General features: G+C 35.7%; 1 protein-coding gene across 4 annotated transcripts in view; it reads left to right on the top strand.

Moving 5' to 3' along the window:
• Window positions 1–27491, top strand: part of LOC149572454 (initiation factor 4F subunit (DUF1350)) — a 197014-nt gene that overhangs the window by 13068 nt on the left and 156455 nt on the right. For all 4 annotated transcript variants that reach the window (XM_089813607.1, XM_089813605.1, XM_089813608.1 and 1 more), the window contains 2 exons: window positions 13262–13709; window positions 13922–14125. In XM_089813607.1, coding sequence (XP_089669733.1) covers window positions 13303–13709; window positions 13922–14125 — 611 coding nt within the window. In that variant the 5' untranslated portion in view covers window positions 13262–13302. The remainder of the gene's footprint in view (window positions 1–13261; window positions 13710–13921; window positions 14126–27491) is intronic.

The following is a 27491-nucleotide window of genomic DNA, read 5'->3' as shown; positions in this document are numbered from 1 at the left end:
TAAATAACGTTGCAATAGCATTTTGATTTCAGAACTGGTTGATTAGTGAATTGTTAAAATTTAGCATTTTCTTTTCTTTACCATTATTTATATATTCAAAAATTTAAAACAAGGAATGTCCCATTAACACTATAGCTCAAAAGGAGTTGGCATAGAGTGGAAATGGTTGCCAAGTGTTTGACAAATTGGCAAACTATTAATTCAGTAAAAGAAATTGGTGTTATTAAGTTATAACCGACAAAGGGTTATTACACAAGATGATGCCAATAGAGCCATAGTCTAACTAATAGCTACAATCATTAAATGCTCATCCGATTGCATGAAGGCATCACCACGTGAGTCAATAAGAAAATTACATTGCTTTTGAGAGCCAATGAGAAAATAGATTAGGTAGAGGCACGATGTAGCGTCCACATTTATACTTGGTATAATCTGTTTGACTATGCTTGGACATGTGTAATTAGCTGAAGATGATTGGGTGCCACCTCAACATGCTTGCCTTATAGACTTAATAAATATGTTTTGATGGTGAGAAAATATCTCTTGATACACACATTTTCTAGCCTTAGCTTGATCGTGACTGCATGTAAATTGTTTCAGATTCACGAACTTTTCATCCTTGTTCTTGGAGATTTTCTTATTTTAAGCTTCTTGATGTTGACATTCTTGAAGTGATGAAGTCTTCCATGTAGTTGGATCTTTCAAAGTGAACTTGGATTCCAGAAAGAAATTCAAGTTTTGATTATTTTTTGTACTTGTAAACTTGCAAATTTGTTCACTCTCCTCCATCTTGATTTCTCCCTTTGAGTTTGCATTTTCAACTTTAAGCATTATCTTTATTGTCGTCTTAGTGAAATCTTGCCATAGCCTCCTCTTACCTTCAACTCTTCCACGAATCCTCCCTCTGCAAAACAAGACAACCCATTTCAAAAGCTTGGATTTCATACTTCTTCCTAAAATCAACATTTGATGCTAAGAAGTGAAATTTAAGATGAAATTACTCTACTTATACAATTTCATTGAGTATTTCACCTGATTTAACATGGAAGATTGATGTTTTTAAACTTAAAAATTTGATCACATCAAGCAGACGTTAAGGGCCAGCAAGAAGTCAACTACGAGAATTTTAATTTTAATATCAACAGTTATACACCTTCAAATTATCATGTGGATAAAGATGAAGCGAGTGATTCTACTTTATAAATTGTTTAGATGTTGATTTGAGTGATGATACTTATGGTGATGCTGAAAATTCAAACTTGTCCTTAATGTATATTGATGGCTTCCACAAATTATCTAGAGATTTATCACTGAGTCTTCATGAGATGACAACTATTTATTTACTAGCTGATCTGAGTTATGACAACAAGACATTTTGAGACCTGATGAGTTGGGGGATGTATTTGGCATCTACTTGTTCAGTTGGCAAATTCAAGAGCTCGGTGGTTCACCAGGCATGTATTTCTACACCCAAGATTCTGTTGACAGGCTGATTTGCGATCCAGGGGTTAATAGGATGGATGCTTTGCATTAAGTGGACTATGATGGGTTGTTTCACTATCTGAGACTTGACACAATTGTGATCAAAGTAACACAACAAACAAGTCTGATAGTATTTCTTAGGTTAACTTGGGATCCAGGGATCTTATTGATAGAAGAGTTGCATTTAGGCACCTTGCTTCATAGTGTGGTAGGATATGTTTTTAGATCGGGCTATAGAGCTACCTATAGATTGGTACGGGATCCTGGTATTGGTTCACAGACTCATGATTGCTTGAGGGCTAGCAATCTCAAGGAGGGAGCACTGTAATGTCCCCTTTTTCGTGGATATTAGAGGATTAATAATCTAAACCATATATATATATATATATATATATATATATATATATATATATATATATATATATATATTAACATTGACTTATGGAGGACTTAATGCAAAATTACTAAAGTCAATTCAATATTGTAAAAGGAGTTAATAATAGACGAATTGACAAAAGGACAAGGACATGAATAGGGAAGCTAAATTCACAGTTTGAGTCCTTAAAATGAGGAGTTCATTTTGGATATGCTTAATTTATTATTTTGATTGAGATTTTGAGTTTCTTTTGGAGAAACATTGGGAGAGTTCATAACTTTCTATTTAGACTTGAGGACATAAACCTTCAGGCTATTTCTGGTGAAATGGACACAAACTTGATTCATTGTTGCGGTGGATTTAACACGGAGTTCACGCTGAGCTTATAGGGTCCTTAGTTTTCCAATTTGATAGTGTAACTGTATTTAAGATTGGATTTTTGATACCCGGTTATCGTATTGCTAATGTATAATGCAATAACGTATTTCGAGGTTTATTAGAACATTTTGCTGGTTTATATTATTGGATTTATTTGCAAAAATTTATATGTTATTTCCTAAAATTTGTTGGTGAAAAAGTGGGGAGAAAAATCCAGTGGGATATTATATAATTATAGTGTTCTCCATATCTTTTCCTGAATATCCTAAATAAATTTGATATTGGAACAAGGATTTTCCATAGATTCTAACTCAATTCATCATAAATCCCTTGATTGACTTGACTCCCCAACAAGCCAAAGTTGCCCAAACTCATCCATTAGAATCAAAGACTTGAAAACTACCACTAAACTAGGACTACTTGGGACAACTACTTTTATTGCTAAGCAAAAAGAGGGGTCCCCATTTGTATTGTGACGATGGTGTAAAAACCTCCTAGCAAGCCCCTTTGCCCCCCTTTTGTCGTATGGCACTCCTTGGTCATATACCATGAGGCGGTGTCAGAAGGTGACCTTATCACTGTTCCCCCAATCTAAGATACCCTTGTTTACCCTACCATGGTTGTTTACCCTCGTGGGGTAACAAGAACATAATGCATAGATGCAGAAGTAAGGTATTCAATGTAGGCGAAATAGACAACTTCAGAAGTAATTCATATATTCATTAATCACTGAACACAAGATTACATTCGCAATACAACATGCCTTTGCTTATGAAGAAGGTTCATATATCGTGTCTGAGGGAGTGCAAGGCGAATCATCGCACTTGTGTAATGTAACGCCCCGCCAAGGGATCCAAAAGAATTAACCTAAAGTTTTACTAAGTTTGCCAAACATTTTTTTTTAAACAAGAAAAAGTAACATACACATCAAACATAAAGTAGCAGAAGCAATAACATACAATCATCTATAAGCATACATAATAGGTTACATTCCTTAAGGATTCCAAGACATTGAATCACATTTAAATATAATTAATACTAGTCTAATAAATACCACATCCACATAAAAATAATAATTAGAAAGTCCAAAGTCCATTTAAATAATATACATTTGTTTCGGATACCCCTTGGCAATAAGATTCAGAATGCTCAATCATCTATTGTACATGTCACAGGGTATGAAAGGCTAAAAGAATATACATTTATAAAAATAGAAGTACATCATACTCCTCGGATCCATGATACAAAGTACAATACCATAAATGAAACCATCCATCATAAAAGATATAAACATCCATCATAAGATATAACCATCCATCATAATGATACAAAGATAGGATGAAAGGAAATGCAGACAAGGAAACTCCAGCCACGGTATCAATGGACGGATCTCAATGGTAAGAGTAAAAAGCACTACCACTTGACCGCGTGGTAACCCAAAAAGGCCCACTCCCACCGCACTAAGGAGATAGTCTCAAGTCCCAAACAAGATAACAATCCAAATATCAAAACTACTCTCTAAGTCCAGGAAACCCTAAAAGTAATCTAACTCAAAGGTTCCAAGATAAATCGACATCTAAACCCAAAGGCACACAAAGACACGTAGGAAACCTACTATGTAAGCGGGCAAGTGTCATCGCACGAATCAACGTTAGAGTTACCCTGGCAGTCTCTCAAGACCCCGACCCCCTAGTGACCCTATGCGGCACTAGTATCCTCTTGTATTGACAAGGCATACTAACGATGCAAGGTCGCAACCAAGCGTTCTCTTTACTCCAATCCTAGTCTGTACTAGCACGCGAGGCATGGGCGAGAACATACAAAGACTCTTATTAGGCTCATTTTACTCTCATTTAGAGTTGTGTTTTCACTTATTAAACAACTTACAATGGGTTACCCTGGCAGCTACTTAGGGCCCCGGCCTCGATTGCAAGCCACTTCCCGACATTATATATAGATAACCCACCCTAAGCTCATGAAATCACAAATCAAAGAATCATAGTAAAATCACCTCAACCCTATACAAGTGATTGGAAAGCATCCAAAAGATAAAATCACAATGCCCATCAGTTCTCTACGAGCAATTGGAAAGTATCCTAAAAATACTGATTGAAGACTCAAAATGGTTAAGTTAGATATATCATAGCATTCATCTTGCTATCCCACAATGAAAATGAAAACAGTAGCCAACAATAGAATCACACTCATCATAGAGCATACCAACACATTACCATGGTGGAGTTAAAAAAATCAAGATCAGTTCAGCATAATACCACATTCACAATACTTCCAAGCTTTTGGTAGACGTCCTAAAACTGGTCAACACTCTATTCAATCCAAACCCAAAACATAGACAACATACAGATAAATAAAGTGTAGGTTTCGTAGTTCGGTTTGATTTGAAAACATAATGATGAGTTAAGTGTAAGGATGTCAATTTTTGTTCAATGTACGTTTCAAGTAAGGAGATTCTCAGTTTACCCTACAAGTTGACCCATTCATTTATTTGAATAAAATATAGAATTACCCCATATATTTAAAGTCAATTTCCTAAAAATAATCAAAGGGTAATTATTTATTTATTTAAATTATTAAAATAATTCCATTGATTTAAAATAAAATAATTTGCATTTTATTAAAAAAATCAAGATTTTTAATTATTAAAATAAATCTACATTTCTATTATATAATTTCCATTATTAAATAAAATAATTAAATTAATTAATAAGTATATATAAAATAACTATTTAAATAACATTTAATTAATTACTAAAATTTAAATCTATTAATAAATTTTATTAATAAAAAAAAATTTTAAAATTAATAATAAATATTAATTAAACTTTAAATAAATTTAAATTTAATAAAAAAATATAAAACTAATTTTTTTTATTAAGTGTAGCGTTTATATACGCTCGCCGACTTTTCATACGCAGGTACCTTGCTGTCCCAGGGCTTGCGGTAGCAGTGGTACGCAGTACCATTGCAGATGCAGTACCTGCGATAGTAGGGGTATCGCCTCTGTCAAGCAGTGAGGGGGTAGGGGGTGGGTAAAACTCGCCTCTCCCAATTTTTAAAAAAAAATATATTTAAAAAAATATTTTGTTATAAAACAAAATAAACGAAACCCCCCCTTCTTTTAAATAATTTTAAATATATATTTTGTTACAGAATTACAATCAAACTCTGATAGGGAAAATTCAGCAAACCAATCGACTTTTCAATATAAAATTTCCATATCATTTCAAACCCTTCCCAAATAAAATTGAGACCCCAAATCTACAGAACGAGGGTTGTTTTACTGTATTTTAAACCTCCACGTATACAGAAGATATTGACATGCATTCAGTAATTTACAATATTGAAATATTCACGAGTTCATCACAAAGAAATTTGGATTTACAATCCATAGTCACGAAGAACACAAGAAAGGAAAGAAAACAGTCACGAAGAAGACAGGATAGGAAAGAAAAACATAATAAATTGTGCGAATAATCGCAAGCATCTACCTGGACTTCGATGCTAATCGCTACGCCCAAGAAGATTGTGAGAGAAATTTCTCCTCTCAAAACCTTCTCTTTCCGAAATCCTTTGATCCTCCAAAATTCGCGGTCCCTCGAAAATGAACCCTCAATTGGTGATAAGGAGTTCTCTCCTAAAATTGGGGCACTAATTGTGCGTTTACTCGAGAGGACTCCTTGCTCACTAGACTTTAACTCTATTATATTTTTCTTTATCTTTTCTTTATCTTTTCCATGCACATTTATTGAATTATAAAATAACTTTATTTAATTTTCACTTGACTTCTCTTTTCAATTAATTTATTAAATTTTAATCTCATGCACGCATTATGCAATTTTGAAACTTTTAATAAATTAATATCTTTTTCACTTCTTAATTTATTTTCGAATGTTAAATGATAAAATATTTGTTAACTTAATAATGATAATATTTAGCATTTATTTAAAAATGAACTCTAAATATATTATTATTAAATAAAATAAATATTATCACGTTCTAAAATTATTCTTATAACTTTTATCTTCAAATTTAATTCTTTTTATTTAATTAATCTCGCAATTAATAAAATATAATTAAATATAAAAAATACCATAATAATTTTCCATTAAATCAAATCATTAATTTAATAATTTAATTTGACTTAATTAATAAAAAAATCACCAAAGACTTATAACACAAAATACAAAAACCCATCATAGAAAAACATATACAAGATCAAACTAAAGGGTTATAATCACGAATTTACGTCATTCGACGCATTTAGAAGGTAATCAACTCAGATACTTGTCCTAATTTTTTAGGACAAATGGGTTAAAGGTTTAAGATTTGGACTTAACAATTTATCTCCCCTCTCTTACCATTGAGATAGTGCATTAGGGTACGCTCATCTTGGCAATTTAGGGAAGTCGATATCCGGTACTTGTAATTTGCATAAAATCCATGCATGTACAAACACAATATTCTAAACTAAACAAACAATGACAGGAAGTGGTGCATCGTGTAGATCCCGGCTAGCAGGTGACTACGACTCCCTTCCTTAACCACATCAGAAATGCCATACATAAAGAAAACATACACGCACACCATACACGCGCAGTATGGAGTAAGTATCCATAAGAAAACACATGATAATCCATCTAACTAATCATCATCAATAACTAAAATCATTGAATAATCATCATGCATACTTGAAGTATAGAGTACCAAGTAATCTCATCATATAATCAACTGAATGTGAAACAATATCTGATAATCTCAAAACAATACTACTAATAATCAAGCATAAAATTAGCCTAAAAGAGTTCGGCAATGATAACAAAAATGTAAACTAGGGGCAGACACTACATGTAACTCCCTCGGTTATGCTAAGTACCTAGCTATCCACATTTCTCGACAACATCGTCCATCGAAAAAAGAAAGTTGTCTCCGAATGACAACATCCAAAATGGGAATGATAATAACTACAAAACATGAGACATAGGAAGAAGGGGGCATAGGAAGCATCCCCGAAGGATTCACTAGCTGCCGGAGCTGGTACACTTGCTAGGTACGGATGTGCAAATCTGCCCATGCCTGTGAGTTTACCTGTACTGCTTTCTTTAGCATAAGTGCAACGTCCTTCACCTTGACTTCCTTCCTCTCACATGCTGCTCTTGCCTCAGCTAACTGTGTCTCGGCAAATAAATCTCACAACAATCATAAAACACTTGTAGTATCTCACACAAAAAATCTTATGATAAATATTCCTGAATGAGCAATGCAATATATGTTAAATCAGAATTATGCACATTACATATCTATCTGTGCATAAGTTTATGAACAAAAAAAATCATAAGTAGGAATTTCATTTATATAATTTGATAAAGACAAATAGATGTTTTAGTTTAGTAGCGTGCCTCACAATATTCATACTCAGATCACAAGTTTGAGCTTTATAATCTGTTTTTCTCTTATTATATGTTCTTCTTTCAATGATTGAATAAAAAAGATAGGCTGATTGAATTGATTGCAGGTCTGTTTTCCTCATCCCCAATTGATGTTTGATGAATCAACAACTTGATATGTTGAGTGAATGATGATTGAATGAATTTTGGAATTCATAGATTGAGGAGTGATGACTGAGTGAAAGATGATTTGATGTGTTGGTGAGTGATTGTTGATAAATGATCCTTGAATGCTTGGAATGATTTCTCCTTTAGGCATTATTGGTGAAAGGGTCACACCTTTCATAAGAATAGAGTCAACACTTTCCATTTTGGCCTTGAATAATATATTGTTCCCCAACTTTATCTCCCTTGGATGCCCTCAAATGAAATCTTCTCCTCTTTATATCTTTTAATGTGAGGAAGAGACACATCTCTTCACCATATTTCTTGTTTGCAATAGTCACACCCTTTCACAATTATTACCTCTCAGAAGTTAGCCCCTCCCTCCTCCTTTCCTTAATTCCTATGCTTCCTTTTATGCAGATTAGAATTGTCTTATATTGTTTGGCAAATTGTCTGCGCTCTATATATATCATCTACCATTCGCTATTGGTTGGCATCATTGAAAATACATTACACATCCTCTACTCTCGACAACATACATATCCACCTGGCGTACCTTTTGTCTGTGCTCCACACGACTTACTTTCTGTCTAGTCTCACTGTACCTTGACACCCCTACCTATTGTACATTTCCACCAAGCCCCATACGACCCTCTTTTCACACCATATGATAAACTTCCTCATTTGTATGCCCCTATACATCCTTCCGTACACTCTACACACCTCCCACTTACCCCACACCGTACAACCATCTACTCCCCATTGTACGCCATCTACACACTACCACACCGTACAATCCTCTCTCCAACACCATCGTACGCCATCTGCAATAACGTACAACAACTCAACTCAAGCTTCCTTCGTACACCATATAGATTCATATACACCAAAACCCCATGTAGCCCATACCCTTAATTAATCGAACGACTTAGAATTTGCAAGATAGAGTTTGCTCTCAATGCCCAATACACAGTTAGGAACATTACATTCTAGGTCTGTAATGCACTTTTTCAGACTTTTCCAACACTTTGCAAACAATTGGCTTTATGATTTTGAGCGTATAGCATGATTGTAACAACATCTTAATTTCACGATTCTTAATGTAATGTTGTCAAATACTAATCAGAGGACCCCAAATAGTAGTAATTAACTACCAAACAATAATAAGCGTGTTAGTGCGAACTTGGAAGGAGGGGCTCACTTAAAATTAAAAAAGAAAGAGTTCTATAAAAGAAAAATGTGTTTCTATGTGCTGATGTTGCCTATCTCTTTGGAGACGCCCATCCATACTGGGGACTTCCAAGGTGTCCCCAACTGTCCTCGAGACTTATAAGCAGCCCAAAAAACTATTTCCGAAGTCCTTGAGTTTCTGGGATATTCCCATGTAATTTCAATAAAAGGGGACGACAAGGTGAGGATGTCCCCTAGCTGTCCCCAAGTCCCCAAAACGTTTTTGGTACGAGGGATTTTAGGCCAGGGATCTGTCCCCAGTAACATTGTTCATGCCCTTTCAAAGAGTCAACTTTTCTTAACTACCACCTTTTTAGCGAGTTACAACTCTTCATCCTTTATGCCTTTTGAAAGAGTCACAACCTTTTAGAATGATCACCTTTTGGAAGAGTCACAACCCTTCATCATCATATCCTTTGAAAGAGTCACCTCCTTATTTACTTTCCTTTCCTTCCTTCTTCTGTTAATCCTTCCTTAATTCTTATGCTGAAATGCCACAAGTATTGTAAGAAATTGTGAGTCCATTCTGCCCATGATATACTCGCCTATAAAATTGGCCACAATTTTTTGAAAAAACCATAGTGATTTTTCCTGTCGCTAAATTGCCACATTTTGGTCAGAAAACAATCAAACAAAGAGGTAAAGCAATTAAGAGTGAAAACATGAATTTTGTTATGCATTTTAATATCTGTTGAGCTTTGACAAAGCTCGTTTTTTACGGACATATGGACTAAGGCATGGAATCACAGTTTGCAAGGAATTAGAATCACAAATTAAGGCAATGAAACCGAATCATAGTTTGCAGCTTGCACGGAATTGCACATTTTTGTTTAATGGGCTGTTATAACATGGGGCAAACACATTTTGTCATATTTGTTTAATGCATCTATAGCTATGATCAAGAAATAATCAGCCATTATTTTCAGTCATTAACAGTTTTTCATATTGGTTTCATATTCTATTAATATGGCTAAATTAATGTCTTAGTGGCAATATTGTTATATTTTATTATTTAATCATAATACAATTACAATAAACAATAATAAATACTATAAAATAAGATATTACAATAAACATTGCTATTATTTAATAGTTTTTTAAACAATAATATAAAACATGATACATTTATCAAATGTTTGATAAAAGTGCCTACTTGTTGCAGTTTTATTCGCTGAATTTTCGGCAAATCTCGAGTTTGTAAATTTATTGGGCTAGCCGAGTTATTGCCAAGCCTGAGCCTTTCAACTATAATTTGTAAGGCTATAGGCGCAAGAAGACCAAATCTCCGTTCTCAAAAGTTCTTTTAATTCTATGCCTATCTGCATTGAATTTGTGCATTGTGAAGATTATCCCTAAGTAACTTAAGGATGTCTTGACTAACCTGAATTCTATCCTTTGCTTTAATGGTTTGGCTGTCCTCGAATGCCATATCTACAAAATACATAGCATCATATCCATAAAACACTTAGGAGTCATCCTAATTGACATATGATAAATAGTTATGTGGTAATGCTCATCCAACTACCTTAATCAAGCCTTTTGCTGCTTCAAACATAATTGCACAAATATCGATCCACCCATTTTTTGACAATCTCTGTCTGTCCATGTGTGATGTGATCGTAAGTAGTGCTCAATGTCAACTCTTTGCGAGCCTATTTGAAAAGCTCCTCTGAAAAAATGTTGAAAAACTTGCTATCAAGGTCACTTACAAATTTATAATATTCCTGTATAACCCATGGAGTTTGAAAGCCTCTTTGAAGAACAACTTTGCAACCTGAGGTTCCTTGTATTCAAAAGATATGCCAAGGTAATGCACATATTTGGTCATCTTGGCAACTAACACACACATACAATCTTTGTATTGCACTCTAGAAAGACCTGCAATAAAATCTATGGATATACTTTTCCCAATCTGGCTCAGGAATGGGTAAAATCTACAATAGTCTGCTTAAAAAGTATGCTTGGACTTGTTCTATTGACAAGTCAAAATCTCACAAATATGACGAAGGCATCATCCTTGAGGGCCTTCCATAAGAACTCTCTTTGATTTGTGTTTTGACATAACTTGGATGTCTTGCAAGGGGAGTGTCATGAATGGCTCTCAAACTTTTCTCCTTTAGCTTCAATTTAGGCACCAAATAAGTCTTGTCCTTGTCTTAGATGACATTATCCACAGAAACAGAAAAATCATCTCTACACTGATAAAATCGACAGCAACAAGGGGTTGGTTATGCCTTTGCCATTGTGGCTCTGCTTGCATTATAGTGGTTTCAGATGCATCATGACTATTGTGGTATTGTTCTTGTGATTTTGCGGCAAATTCGTCCTTAATTAGTCAAAAAAGAACAAACGGCTGCAAATGATATTGCTTCATATTCTGTGGCATTTGGGCTTCTTTGGCGAGCTTTGCTTGTTTTGTTTTATGCATACCATTGAGAAGTTACTATAAATCATTCATGTGGCTCATTGACATCCAGTAGATGAGTACTTTCTTGTTTGAGTGTTCTAGGGAGTAATAGATGTGAGAGAGGAAACTTTGCATACGAGATAAGTTGCAGAGCATTTGCAGGAGTTATAATACTGTTGATATGCTGATTAGTGTTGTGGGAAACATTGAGAAGGCAGTCATCTTGTAAATTTGTAGAGGAGATAGTGGTGACTGGTGAGACAAAGAAAATCAAGGGCTTGGTCTTTTAGAGTTATCCCATTTGGGTTTCTCTTGGGTAGATGCCTGTTGTTTGAGCTTCATGTTTAGAATTTTTTGCATTCTTTGTTTTATTCATGTATGCAACAATCTTCAATAGTTACAGCACTTAAGCAACTTGTTAGTAGTTACCAAGTAAATTTGTACCGTTTCTTAAACAAACAAAGGCAACGGTCGTTAAATCATGTTTGATTTTTTGATTATGGGAAATATTTGTGTTAATGAATTAGATATGGAATGTTGAAGCTAGCTATGGAACAAAAATAACTAGTACTTATGAATGATTACAAGGGTTGAATACTCGTAGGAAAAATCAAAGACGTCAATCACAAGAGGACAACTTACAGGCACCAACCAACAAGATTAGTACTCAAATATTTCACAGAGGATAACTCACATATATCAAGCACAAATAGATGATTGCTGGAATCTTCTAATGAGACCAATGCTCATCATAACTCCCAATAATTTACAGGTGTTAATCTCAGAGGGTCAAGTTGTGGACATCAGTTAAATCAATTAAGGAATGTACAACAGTATTGACAGAAGCAACCATTGAGCATCAATGTTAGTAAGCTACTATAGTATTTTTTTCAATATTTTACAGTTTTTGGTCAAAATAAATAGAGCATTCAAAAGTATAGAAGTCAAACAAGCCAGTTACAACCAGTGGCGAACAGAAAATCAAATAAGCAGATTGTTTGAATATATGCAGGGATCAATGCAGAAGTCAAGTACTTCAGGATGCCCTTACTGACCTCATAAGTGCCCCCTCAGTGATGCTTATAGTTCCTTGGTCTCTCTGCTGTTGCTCCTCATGGTTCCCAAGATGCATTAGATGCTTGCAATGATTGTCACCAACGAAGTCATCGAATGCTATTTATATTTGATAATTAATTGTTGACAATACTGGTGTGTCAGTTATCAGCAGTAGCACAGCCAGCCTTAGCCATGCACTAAATTATAATGCAGGTGTACATGCTAGGTGGGCCAGTGAAAAACACTTATAAAGTTTCATAATATTGAGCAAAAAGTCTTAAATCATATATATGTATGCGCATGCCATCATGAGTCTATATTGAATATTCTTTACTATTTTGAGTCGCAAGCTTTTGTAGGCATATGGTTTACACAGGTAGTACTAGTGTGAATGGCAGTTTCTAGATTTGACTTTGTGTGTTTTTCACTCACAAGCTTTCATAGACTTGTGATTTCCACAAGCTTCCATTTTGTAGTTTGAATATGCATAAAATTCAAGGTGATAGCAAATCTGCTATCTGCATTTTGACAATATGCAAGAGAGTAAATCTGCAGTTTTTATCTTGACTTACATATAATAGTAAATGGACTTCTTTGCTTTTAGATATCCTATGTTTGGCCCAGGGCAGAATGTTTAATCTGCCTGTTTTCAGTGTGAGAGTGTTTAATGAGAGAAAATTATCTGATAACTAGGCTATTTTCTAATACTTTGCATGAATTACAGCTGGTACATCATAATCTAATACTTTGCATGAATTACAGCTGGTACATCATAACGAGGAGGTTTGGAAACACTATCAAACATGGCTCAAGCATTGTCATGCACACCAATTACAAGGGAGAGCGGATCAGCTCTTAAGAAGTTAAGGTTTATTAAGTACAAGGTTGCTGGCTGTGATCCAACAGTAGCAAAAGGCATTTCTCGAACCGCTTACAATGGGGCATTATCCATGTCATCATGGGAACCAAATTCTCTCATATACAACAGCCAGTTAATTTCACAAAAGTTGAGTGCAGTTAATACTCATAGATCAAGAGAAACTATCTGTGCTGCATACAGTACTGGGAAAGGGATACCCACAAGTAGCAATTACAATCGATTAGGAGAGTGCTTGATCATTCCCCCTTCACCCAATACAAAAAAGGCCCGTGGAATCATCAAGTTCTTGGGAGGTGCTTTCATTGGAGCAGTGCCCGAAGTTACTTACAGGTACAGAAGAACTATAATGGATGTGAGATGGCCCTATCTGAATCTGCATATTATGGCTAGATAAATATTTACCAATTTTATTTTTGTCATCTTAAAATATCCATTGAGAGATCTTTTTCCTCAGATATTTATCAACTTAATTTTTTCATCTTAAACTTGACCCTAAAACTATGCTTATTTATTGATGTAACCTTCTTATGTTTTTATGCCAGCCTTTTAATGGATCTTTTGGCCAAGGAAGGATTTCTTGTTATTGCAGTTCCCTACAATGTGACCTTCGATCATGCGCAAGCTGCAAAAGAAGTATATAATAAATTTAACAGTTGCATGGACATTCTACTGGCTTCAGGCTTTCCATCAGTGAATCTTACACCAAATGATATTTCTGAACTGCCAGTTTATTGTGTTGGGCACAGGTTTGCATACCTTGAACCTGTTGAATTTTCTCTTTTTGTTTGTTTTTCACAACTTGAAGTAGACTCTCTCTCTCTCTCTCTCTCTCTCTCTCTCTCTCTCTCTCTCTCTCTCTCTCTCCCCCGCCCTCCCTTCCTCCCTCTCCCCCTCCACTGATGTGATGCATTGGTAAACACTGTAAATACATTACTATCATTGGTGCCATAACTGCTTTGGATAGTGCAGGACAATATATCTTTTTCTTTTCTTTTGTTGAAGTTATCATATTGCTGTATATCTTTCATTCCTAATAATACCATACTGGGACACAAAATAATGTCGACAACTCCTTTTCCTATCTATTGAGAAAGAGAAACTGGTGGCAATTTTAAGAATGTTCTCATGAACCTAATTGGAATCTGCAATGCTTAGTATAGATGGAGAAAGTACTATTCTTGTTGCTCATTAGATATTTCTGAGCGTAGTAGTCCTAAAAGGGGTTATCTAAGTACCTAATAAATTAGTTGGAATCAGGAAATTATAACTATGCTAATGTGAGAATATATTATTATTTTCTGTTTGCAAATATGATAATATCCCCATATTGTAAATTCCATTTGTTACATATTTGGTAACAAAATGAAATTGAACATTATAAAAAAATAAAGGTGTCTTGTTCAATTGAAAGTACACCTTTTAAACAATAATCACCTTTTTGCTTTCAAATTCAAAAACTCTACTAACCTTATCCCTTAAATTATTCTTATAATGTCTTATTTCTTCATTTACAAGCTATTACAAAAATATAAAAAGTCCTTATAACCTCTCTTTTATCAAGCATGAATACATGTGTGAAAATGATATCTGTTAGCCGACTGGATGGTTCCGGCGGTGTTCCTGTAGCCGACGGTCCGGCGGTGTTTTTGTAGCCGACGGTCCGGCAGTGTTTTTGTAGCCAACGGTCCGGCAGTGTTTCGGTATTCCGTAGCCGACGGTCCGGCGGTGTTTCGGTATTCCGTAGCCGACGGTCCGGTGGTGTTTCGGTATTCCGTAGCCGACGGTCCGGCGGTAAATAGTTTGTAACGGATAGAATAATTGTGGCCGACAGACTCCTTCGGGAAGGTTCGGGAGTAGTATTTATATCCTGTTTGGGATCATTGTAAATCATCATTCATCTACTATTGCGAATATTATGCTACTATTCTGCTAATATTGTCTGTATGTGTTCATTTACTTTACCTGTATGGTAAACAATATCTTCAATACGAATAACTATCTTTTTATATACCAAACTGTATGTTATAAATGTTGTTCAGGAGAAAAAAGTAATAGTTTGCTCAAAATTTCTAAAAATGAATTTGCACCTTATCTATAGTTGTAATATCCTAATCGGATATTCTTTTCCAATTTTGTTCAAATAAATTTCAGAAACATAAACATAGAATATTTACAATAATAACCAGCAAAATTAACCAGTAAATAACCAGCAGATACTCATTAAAATACTCCAAAACTCATTATTGCATTATAAACCAACAATACAATAACATGAATAACATCCAATCCAATCGTAAACACAGTGCTAACAATAAGACTGGAAAGAAACTATAAAATGCACCTGTAATCTTAGATGTAAATTCTGATGTGAATCCACCACATATGATGAAATGGGGCTACATCCAATCCACTCAAGAAGAAGTTTAGGGTTTGTGTCCTCGGATCCTAAATAGAAGCTGAAGCTTCTTTAATTTCTCTAAGAGAAATCTCAAACCAAATCAATATCCAAGCATGTCGAAAATGAGCTCCTCCTATCCTAAGCTCAACATGATGATTTTTCATATTCCCTTGCTTGTCTCTTCAATTTTTATTCTCTTTTTTATTTTAATTGTCTTTTTCCATTTTTTAAATTTAAAAGTCACTTTATTAAAACAAGTTAATCTTCAAACATTAAAATGAATATCTTGTCAAACTCAAAAGGCCATGTATAATAGCTTGCCGGAAAGCTCTCGGCAAGACACTCAAAGTCCAGTATTGCAAAATTAGAAATATGGAACCCAACTAATTTTAGGAACATATTGTCTATATTGCCTCCCCCTTGTGTATTTTGAGCCTGATGCTCAACATCTGTGTCTTTTTGGTCTCCATTGGTGTCCATAGGAATATTATCAGCTAAAGAGTGCAATGAACCAACATGAACTTCATTTATATTTTGTGATTCCTTTGGTGTCTTTAGCTTAGGATACTCTTTAACTTGTTCTATGACTGGTGCGCAACCTGATATATGAGTGTGAGCTGACTTGGTTAATACTGGACCTTCTTTGTGCTCGGTGTCAGTCATGACATCCTCACCTTTATTTATTTCTTCTCGTGGGTCTTTTCCTATGATGTCTTAAATGATTATGGGTTCATCTTTCCCAGCAATACTCTTCACCATATCATGTACTTCAAGTACAATATTATGACCACGGTCATCCTCTTGATTATCTAGTTCAATGTTCTGCTCGTGCTCGGTAACATCAACTTGGGTTATTTCCTTAGGGTCTTTAATCTTGAAAATTTGCTTCCATAACTTCTGACCATCAATATCAACATCTTGAAACTTACCTGTTAGGATTTTCAATGCTCTTTGTCGAGGCACAAATCTTTGATTATGTGTCTTCATGGCTTCCCTAATCTCTGAGATATCCAATTCGGGCACAACAATTACAAGTGATCTCTCCCTCATCTATTTCTTGGTGTTCATAGCATATTGCCATCTATTGTCAATTTTCTAGTACAATTCATCTGGAATCATGGTTCCAATTTCAATAGGAGTATTCTTAAACTTTGCCAACATATCAATTAGAGCATCTTCAATCTTTTGCTGATCTTCACCATTCAATGTATTATATTTAACATATTGGAATGTGGATAAGCCACCATGTTCTCTTAGAGAATCTGCCATTTAATCCACAGTTTTAGGTTTTACATTCACAACAACTCTAAAATGACTTACCTCATCTGATTTTTTCTTCTCACTATCGTCATTTTCCTCATCATCCTTGATAATTAGTTATCTCCTTCTCTGAGTTGGTTTGCTAGAAGATATAGGCACTTCTTTTCTTTTTTGGTATGTCTTAACCTATGACTGCGCATGCTTAATTATTCTAGCAGCTCCTTTTTAAATGGTGGGGTTGTCTCTAGAGCAGCTCGTGTCCTTGACCTTGTATTCTTAGGGCTTTGTGGTGTAGCCTGTGGTCTCTTCTTGCTTTTCTTCTTCTCAAGTTTGCAACAACAATAGATTTTCCTCTCAGTGCCTCGAGGGCTCTCTTTTAGAGACTAGAGACATTGGTACTCTAGATATTCTAGTGACAATGATTATGAGACTCTATGAGATAGTGGTTGGCAGATTCAAGACTCTGGAGGGATTTTCAGATCCGATCCACAACACCATCGGAATGAAGCAGGGTTGTCCACTCTTCCCTACGTTATTTGGCATCTTTGTTGATGAGCTCGAGGCCTCCCTCTGCGAGGCTTTGCTCCCCGAGGATCGCCGTCACTTGCACCAGGTTCTGATCTCCATTCTCTTGTTCATGGATGATGTGGTCCTTTAGGTCTCTTCTCAGGAGGGGCTCTAGAGGCTTATTGATGGTCTAGCCTCGTTTTGTGACTAGCACTAGCTGGTGGTGAACTTGAGCAAGAGGCGGGTCATGGTCTTTAATTGTCTGAAGACTTCACATCTTCACTTCAGCTTCCAGGGTCAGCAGATTGAGATTGTCTCCTCATACACTTATCTCGGGGTCAAGTTCTTTGGTCCTTGTTTTAGCATGAGACTGTCCCACCTTCCTAGAGTAGCCAAGGGCATGGGCTCCTTTGCCCTCTTGCTTCTGGTACCACTTCTAGGACACTAAGTCCGTGTTATCTCTCTTGGACTCTCTAGTTAGACCCACAACTCTTTATGATGTTATGGTTTGGAAACCGTCTCTTCTTGACTTAGATTGAGCCTCGATCGAGCGGGCACAAACGCTTCTCCCTTGCCAGATTATTCATTGCCATCACTACACTCCACACAATATTGTTTTGGCTGAGTTCGAGGCCCACCCTTTCTAGCTTAGCGCTATTTTCGACTTGATTTGGTTCATTCATTGTCTCAAAGGCTTCGCGAACTTGATTGAGGACCGACATAGATACTCGTACCTTGGTTACTGTTCCTCTATGGACATTGCCAGCTCGGTGGGGATAGCTAGGGCTCGTTCTTGGTATACCCAGGCCACTATCTTACTGAGCTTGATTGGGATTGACATCGATTATCTTCCAGCATACCAATTATTCTCCTTGGACGCTCCCGCCCATCTCCTCCCCTCTCGAAAGGAGTTGAATGGACATGCTAGACTTGACATTTACAGGCAATACATCTCCACGACTTAGATCAGTCCTCCTGACGATGTACGCTCTCGGATGGCCTTCTACTCGGAGCACTTTTTGGAGACCCGTGATCATATTATTGTTTGTCTCTCGTACTTGAGTTGACGCTGGAGCCATGCCCTTTGCATCGCCCTAAGGTCTTTTAGAGTTGGATCCCACCGACTTCATTGCCAGACTAATTACCACCTGACCAGAGAGGAATGAATGTACTGCCTTTGCACGGTATCCAAGACAAAGACTGAGACCCACTTTATCTTTATGTGCCCCATCTACTATGAGATCAAAGGTAGGTTCCACTATCTATTCAGAGATTGTAGAGCCCTCTTAGTCTTTTTCAGTTACTCTAACCAGTGATGTTTAGAGCTCTACCTTTGGGAGACTTCCCAACTTAGAGACCATACTTTACAGCTCATGTTCCCTTAGAGCTAGACCTTGGATCAGCTCATCATTGATTTCTTTCCATCCATGCCAACTTCTAGGGGCATGGAACGACTGCATACACCCATCTTCGAACACACCAGATCGGTTAGACCTTGGCGTGGGTTCCTCAGACAGCAACACCTTATCCCCACTGCTACACAGAGACAAAGACGAAGCTGGGTCCTGACCCTTGCTTGTCTTGGGCCTTATCCCTCTGTGCGGGGTTTCTTTGTACAGAGAAAGGATTGATGGTCCTCTCTATCTTCTTGTTTCCCTTTCTCTTGCTTTCCTATTTACTGCTTTTTCCATGGATGCCGTTTGGCACTTTGGTGGTTTATTCTTCTTTGCGCTGTTGTATCTTTTAGTCCCTTAGACCCTTGTTGGTCTCTTGTTGGACATTAATATCATTATCTTATCTTCTTTATTAGCAACATCTCCTTTGCTTTCAATAATCGTTAAAGGTTGATTTTCCTCTTTTCTACTGAATGCACTTTCCAATGTATCAATCATCTTTCTGGATTTCTTCTCACCTTTTGGCGTGACAACGTCCATTTTAATTCCTTCCTTAGCGACCTCATATGTGCCAAAAGGTTTTGCTAGCTTGTTAACTAGTCCATTAAGAAATGCTTCAATTGCCTCGATTGCTTGATCAATGTTGATGTCATACTCCATGGGTTCAAGCCATGCAACCCTTGGATTTATAGCTTTCACGTGTGGTCTACAAGAAAACATGTCATCATGATATTTTTGTACTAATTGAGGTGGGATCTTGAATCTTTGATGCATTCTTTCTTTAAAATCATTAAAGTATGTTGTTAATAACACTCTCAAGGTTATCACCTAGCCTCTGGATATACTCATTAATTTGATAAATGACAGGTGGACAATTCACTTAACCAATAGTAGGGAAATAGTTTTGCATGTAAAAGAATATATATACCAACATTGAACCAAATTTACATGTGTTTGACTTGGCAACTTTGATAGTTTTCATGTTCTGAGCTAGTTGCTTCAGCTGTAACTCGACAATGTCTAGTTTCAATCCTTTCTTTGCAAATTTATATGCTAGATCTACGGCTCCACAAGGCACGCTATTAGGTCTGCTCGATTGATAGATTTTGTAAGCAACCACATAAGTGCAAATCTTGTTTTAGGGTCTTCAATAGATGCAATTTTCAGACCTCTACCATCCCACTTGGCTCTTGTATTATTTTCAATTACCTTCTTTGATGATTGTCTAATAGCTTTGGTTTCCTTGAAAATTTGGTATCCTGTAACCATATGTATGACATCTCTGGTAATCTCTATCAGCTCATCCAACCACATTTGCATATTGTGAGCTCTACTTAGCACAATTTGAATCAAGTCCGCCTTGAACACTTTCGGGAAATGCAGAGCATGTGTGAACCTTTTGTCTCTAGGTCATATGCTTCTGATTCTTGCACAATTTATCATATGTTTCTCTTAGCTTAAGATCTCCTACTTCACTAATCTTGTAGTGATAAAACATAAAAATATCTCATATTAACAAAACCTTAGGTGGAATAGATGATAATGCACCAACCTTATCAATTTGGGTAGCCACTTCAGGATGCAATTTGTATTGTGTTTCTTCACAAACTTCGTTCTGAATCAATTTGATAGCGCCAAACTTGGTCCTCTTCTTCATCGTTGCAGAGCTTCATGCCATCGTCGCAAGTTAGGGTTTCGACAAATAAATATTCGAGTTCACTCAGTTGGCTCCAAATTCACCTTCACACAAAGATTCTCCATAAAATTTGCACTTTTAAGCTTCATAACGCAACTACGTACTTAGACAGCTCAAATTTTCTCAAATCACTCTTCAAACTCGAAAATGTTGGGTGAACAAATGAACCATAGAAACACCAATTAATAAAATAAAGTAGCTTTCACTGCTCATTAGGGCATATTAAATGTTTTGTACCACGTCCTCGATCACCACATACTTCCTTTCCACGCTTCACTCGATTGCTATAAGATACTCAGATAAGCAACACTTCCAACTTTAACATAGTTAATCATAGCAAACTCGCTCGGTTGATCCTTACCTCAACTTTTCTGCCCGGCGTGGCTTACCGACTTCATCAACTTAATACATCCTATGAGTTGTCCTAATGCATCATACATTATGCTGATATGGACTTCATCCCTTTGATTTAAGGAACTAATGTAAGGTTTATCAATTCAAATGCAGTTTCATACCTCTTTTCATGACTTAGTTAGAAGTGGAGGTTTCACCTAATTTGTTGGATGAGGTGTTACCCACACTAGCACTCGATTTCTCATTCTCCCCTTTCTTCTTTCTTCATGTCTTACTCATCTGATTTTGAACATCATCAACATTGACTTTTCCTTTTCCTTTTGGATATTCTTCCTTAGGTGTTGATACTCAGTACCCACAATTCTTGCTTAAGTGATGAACCTTGTGACAATGGTAACGTGCCATTCTAGTATTTTCCAGTCTTCTTCCAAAGTCTAATCTCATGCAATCAGCAGCAATGTGACCATATTTTCCACATGAAGTGCAACTATAATATGTATTATAGTCCCAATTGATTGTATTACCTTTCTTGCTTGGTGTCTAATTAAACTTCTTCTGTGATTTGCAGTCCTGTGACTTGTGTCCAAACTTATTACAAGTATAGCAATAACCATTGAACTCATACTTCTTAGGTGACTGACTGAACTTGGGTCTATATTGATACGCTTGATGACCATACTTATTGCAATTGTAACAATAACCATCAAATTTAAGAGTAATTGCTACTTAATTTTAACTCATGTTAAAATTTAGTTCCGAAAAAATCGAATGAAATAAAGTGTACATGTTTATCATTTTCAGCTCATATTCAAAATTGCAGAAAACACTTTTCATTCATATTGGAAGAATAGACAATATCCTTGTATTATTCATCATAATAATTCAATTGATATTTACAATCATTGAACAATGAAATGATTTAAAAGCTGAAAGTAAAATGTCTTTCACACAACTAACCATGAGAGTAACCCTAGACTATTGCTATATGTTCCTACTCTTTAAAAATGAATAACATAATAGAATTAAAAGAGTAAGGAAAGGGTCATGGGCACCAGTCATTGCCTACAATGACTGGTTGAGGTGTGTCTTCTTGTTCCTGCTTGATTGTTGTTCCTCATTTCATTCCCTCCAAGCCTCCAAATCCTGCATGATAAGAGGAAAAATATTAGATCCAATGGATCTAAGCAATGCTAGTATCTCACCTCTCCATCACTTTTATATTTCCAAGATACTATGCATTTTCATTAAATAGGAACATATACCAATAGTAAAGGAGGCAAGCAATCATATCAAAACTCTTTTATTACTAACATGTTTGCTTACTGTGCAACGTCCTGTCTCTTATGGGTACGCGGATACAACCGAAGGCTCCCACAAGGGTTATTGAGCCCAACGTACCCATTATAAATAGGACCTATAAAGCTGATCAAAACAAGACCGACCAGAAATACTTATACAGGGAAATGAGAATTCTCAGATTATTGAGCACCCAAGTATCAAGATGGGTGAATTTTAAATTTCTCAATAAGTAATACTTGAAGTAATGAATCCTACAGCAGGAGGTGAGTAGCAAAATAGTGCAGATTGAGGTTATAAATGTAACTACAAGATCACCAGAGATGCTACAGGAATGATACTTAAAACAAAAGAATATGAATATGCTGAAAAAAGAATTGTAAATGTCAGAAATTGCAGTGTCCATCAAATAGAGGATAAATCTGTTGTTAAGCATTCATGATAAAGCAAAATTTTATTATAGATTCTAACTGATAACAATCAACAAAGGTGAACCATAGTGCAAAGATTTGATCCAAGACTAAAGGTAAAAAGGAAACATTAAAACCTGATTGATTTTTAAAAAAAATCAGACAAGGGGATGACCTTCAAAGCCATCGGCAACTAGTGATTTGAGGAAGTTTGAATCTAGGCAATTAAGGGAAGGCATTGAATTTGTAAGAGCCAAATTCAGAAAGTGGCAAAAAAAATAAAAATTTCGTAAGAAGTTTGAGCTGTGCTTAAGACTTAAGTTTATTTGAATCTCCATCATGTAATGTTGCAATTTGAAGATGAAAATCAGAGAGAGGTCAGAATTTCCAGTAAGTTGCAATTCATGTCTTCATACAAATGTCTAAAAATATTGTTACATCTCAATTTTCGACCCAATTTAAAATGTTCATATAGCCGTTGAGGTTCACATGAAGTCAGTTGACAGTTAAATTTGTTATAATCCTGCGAAATGGTAAGATGGTTAATCATTATAATTTCATATGAAGATGACATGCTAGTTAATTGTTATGATGCTATTATATTGTTATCTTGAAATCTTAGAAAATTGGTTAGTCATCATGGGAAGTGGGATGGTGCTTTGTCATTATGGTGGTTTATGAATAATAATTTGTTAAATTGTTATTATATTGAGGAATATAATATAATCGTGGAGAATTCCCTTGCAGGAGCACGTCGAAGGGGGGAAGCATTGCCAAAAAGGATTTGGGCATGGATGGGCACCACCATCACTGAGCAAATAGGTCCAAGCCCTAAACCACTAGGGCTAAGAATAACGACTAGGCAAGCAAGAGTGTATGTTGGACGACCATGAGTTAACTTGTTAAATTATGTCATTTAATAGTAAAAGAGATTACTAAGCATAAATTGGAAATTGAGCGAGTTTGTACCTTTGTAATTGTGTTGTTGGTTGGAGCCTTCTAATGTATAATCATGTCTTATCATGTCGACATCATGATACCTACATATCTATACATGTACATACATGTATATGTGTACATACGTAAACCAACTTTATATATATAAAGAGATATAACATACTTGATATTTGGCATATACGTAAGAAATATATGGTTTGGGTTTACACATGTACACGTATATGCATACATACATATATCGGTATCTATAAATACCATGTGGCTATATACTAAGACATTATTATTTCTTTCACTTTGGCGGTGGTCTAATATTATTTCATGCATGTCAACCTTTCATATTCTATTTTTATTTCCATCGGGCCTTATAAGTTGAGATGGCCATTTTAAATTATTTATGCCGATTACTCCTTGTTGATATTGTAACTCCTCCACCACCACCTTCTTGTTCTTTTTTATAATCGAGCATGGATTGATTATTTAGTTTGAGACTCTTGTTGCTATGGAGATAGATATACCTCAACCTGCTCTCAATTGGGGATCGATCAATTTAAATCTCTTATTTTGGTTACGTGTGAAATCGGATTGTAATCCTCTGATAGCCTTTGTGATCTTGATATGGAATCAGATTATTCTCTCAGGTTGTAGAGTGACGAGGCATCCTCGTCTCGTATGGTGGATTTGACCACAAACCAAACACCCAGTAATGAGCCAAGCTTGACCCACAATATGGGTTCAATTCTCGTTGGCATCATTTATGGTTCTTTGGTATAGCAATTTATATACTCGTTCATGGTTTTGTTGAGCCTCAATCTTTGCCGATACTTCATATATTTCCTAGATCACGTGTTAAATCTGTTGTCAATACTAGCATATGTGAACTTGTATGTCAGACTAGGATGCTTCCCTATTATTTTCATAAATAAAATTGGCATGGAATTAGATGGGTATCGGTACATTTGAGTTACATACCTTTGTGGTCTGGGTCAATTGTATTTGTATGCAAAGGCTTTCTTTCATTTTGGCTGTACATGCATACTTTCATCAACAAATGGTGATTCACTTAGTCTTCTCCTTTCTTAACCCGGTTTTCTTTATCCCATATCATGTTGGTAACCTGGATTGTTTTCCTATCACAGAGCTCTCACTATGATGAAGAGTAAATAAGTGACATTATGGTTTGTATGAGAAAGATATGTGGCCATTAATTGCTACCATTTGTTTCTGAGGTATAGATTGTGGTTCCCATATTCATGACAATAACATTTAATTTCTATTCTTTTCTTTATCATATGATTATGGTGCATGACTTTCATGATCCCACTTCACTACCTTTCAAAACATTGTCATTAGCAAACTGCTACTGGAAAGCAATATAAGTTTCATCTGTAATGTTTCAGACTGGATTTGGGCATAATTGAGATGACTATATTTTATAAACAATGATCAAATTTCATTTGAGGAACCACCCAAGAATTCATCCATGAGGACCAGCATGGTCGAGATGAAGGGTGAGAATAGAAATACTCTTGCACAATAAAGTAAACATAAATCAGAAATGAATAATCACATCTAAACGCTAAGTCAACTAATTGTAGTCCATTGTTTAGTTCTTGATGCCCAATCGAATGGTGGGATGACACTCTAGTACCAAGATGCTCAATGGCTGGTTAAGTTGCTTTATGTCTATTTTTGGGTAGGGAAGGTTTTTCTCGTTAGAGATTGCGTGGGGATAAGTTAAGGTCTGTGGTTGGGTGGTTAAGCCCCTGACAATGTTTCCCCTCTCTATAAGATGTTAGGACTTGCATCAGACAAATACAAATTCAAACTTTTATTGGTAATAGGTAATTTACTATTATGATGTTATTCAAGTAAGAAGATATGATGGATTAATTTATATCGTTGAATTCAGTTATTTCCTTTAATGAAAGCAATCTTTCTCATCAATGAAATTGGTAACCAGTTGGATCGGTTGATCTTCTAACTAAACATGAATATATCTATATGCAAGAGATAGGTCTATCTGATGGATTGTTATTTCAGTCTTTCATTTATAGGAATATTGATTATAGCATATCTTCTAATCTTATGTTATTGCCACAGTTAGCAATAAGAAGACAATGAGTGAAACAGAGGTATCTGACGCCCCAAATGATACAGTGGTATCTAATGCCCTAAATGATACAGTGGTATCTGATGCCCCAAATGATACAATGGTATTTGATGCCCCAAATGATACAATGGTATTTGGTGCCCTAAATGATCCAATGGTAATTGATGCCCTAATTAACATAGTGGTATGGGATGCCCTAAATGATCCAATGATAATAGATGCCCTGATTGATATAGTGGTATGTGATGCCCTAAATGATCCAATGGTAATTGATGCCCTAATTGATATAGTGGTACTTGATGGTAATCGTCATTTGATCTTAAGTGATATTTGTGGACTAACTTGGCTGTTTGTAGAAGCCCCCCTAGATTGATTTCGGTTTCGAATTCCACGGTATGTAGATTTTAATTTCCACAGTAAATTTATTGATGGTGTTTTCAATTGTTAGTTATGAAATTTCTGTTTAACTGATTGTAACCGTTAATCTCATTCACATGAACGTAACTGATATAACTGTCTTCCTATGAAAAAGAAGTAATAACTGTATTTCTTTGATATGTTAGTTGTTAGTTAAGACCCGAGAAAAGTGGTTGTTACAAATACTCTCTAAAAGGGTGGGAATTTAAAAAATAGGAAGAAGAAAATGGAAATATCATCAAAAGATACTACTTTAGATCCCAAAAATTCCGAGATCAAGAAGTTTAGAGGTTGTGAACCCATAAATCTCAGACCTAGGTTTGAGAACTTCTCCAAGAACATTAATTTTACCTTTAAAAGCCAAGCTTAACATTTCAAATGAACCTAGAAAAGGTAAGAAGGAAGTAATCACAACAAATGCTAATATAACTCTTTAGATTTATCAAAGTGGAAATTCATAACCTCAGTACAAGAGAATAAGCGAAGTGATAAAGGATGCCTGTAATAACATTCAAAATGTTGTGGAATATGTCTAGAAACTGTGTATGCGGGTTGTAGAGGAAGCAAGATAGTAATGGCATCTGGAAACCCTTGAAGTTTCAGATTTGTTTTCGAAAACAACAACAAATAAATACCAGCCACAAGCCATCAGTAGATCTAGTAATGGTTAGAAAATCCAGCAAATTGGAGCTCTTCAACAAATGTTTTCATATCAAAGCCGTCTATAGTTGGGAGTAAGAACAAAAGATACCCAACAGCTTCACATAGAAACCAAGTCACAAGTTATGAAATTTCCATACCCAACAGGAAAAAATGAAGAAATAGGAATGATCTAATCCAAAGAATATCATTACAGAAGTGACTTTAAACTAGAGTAATAGATTCGCAAGCAAAATGCTCAATTGGAATCAAAGTGAAAACAACAAAAATAACTCCATAAACTTTGGTTACGACAACAAAGAAGGAAACCCATTTGAGCATTTCGAGATGCCTAGATTTAGGCTCGTATATCTCAAAAAATGAACTCAAATCTTTTCATAAAGGGGAGCTCTATATCAAGTGTTGAAACGAGAGTCTTGTAGAATCGTAGTAGCGAAGAAATGAAACCATGTTATGACAATAGTAGGAGACATAATAGAAACACTATGAAATAAAAAGAAGAAATGAGCTTGCAAATTTTGTAATGTCCTCTTTTTGGGACATTAGAAATATTAAAGGATCCATTTTTATGATATTAAAATTGACTAAGAAAATGTGGACTTTTGTTATAAAAGGTCAATTTAATATTCAAAGGGGGCTAAAGATGACAAGGA

Source organism: Cupressus sempervirens, chromosome 2 (assembly GCF_028749045.1).
Source record: "Cupressus sempervirens isolate cs-2001-9-10 chromosome 2, ASM2874904v1, whole genome shotgun sequence".
NCBI classification, from domain to species: domain Eukaryota; kingdom Viridiplantae; phylum Streptophyta; class Pinopsida; order Cupressales; family Cupressaceae; genus Cupressus; species Cupressus sempervirens.
The sequence above is the reverse complement of the archived record's forward strand: the minus strand, read 5'-3'. Positions and strand labels throughout refer to the sequence as shown.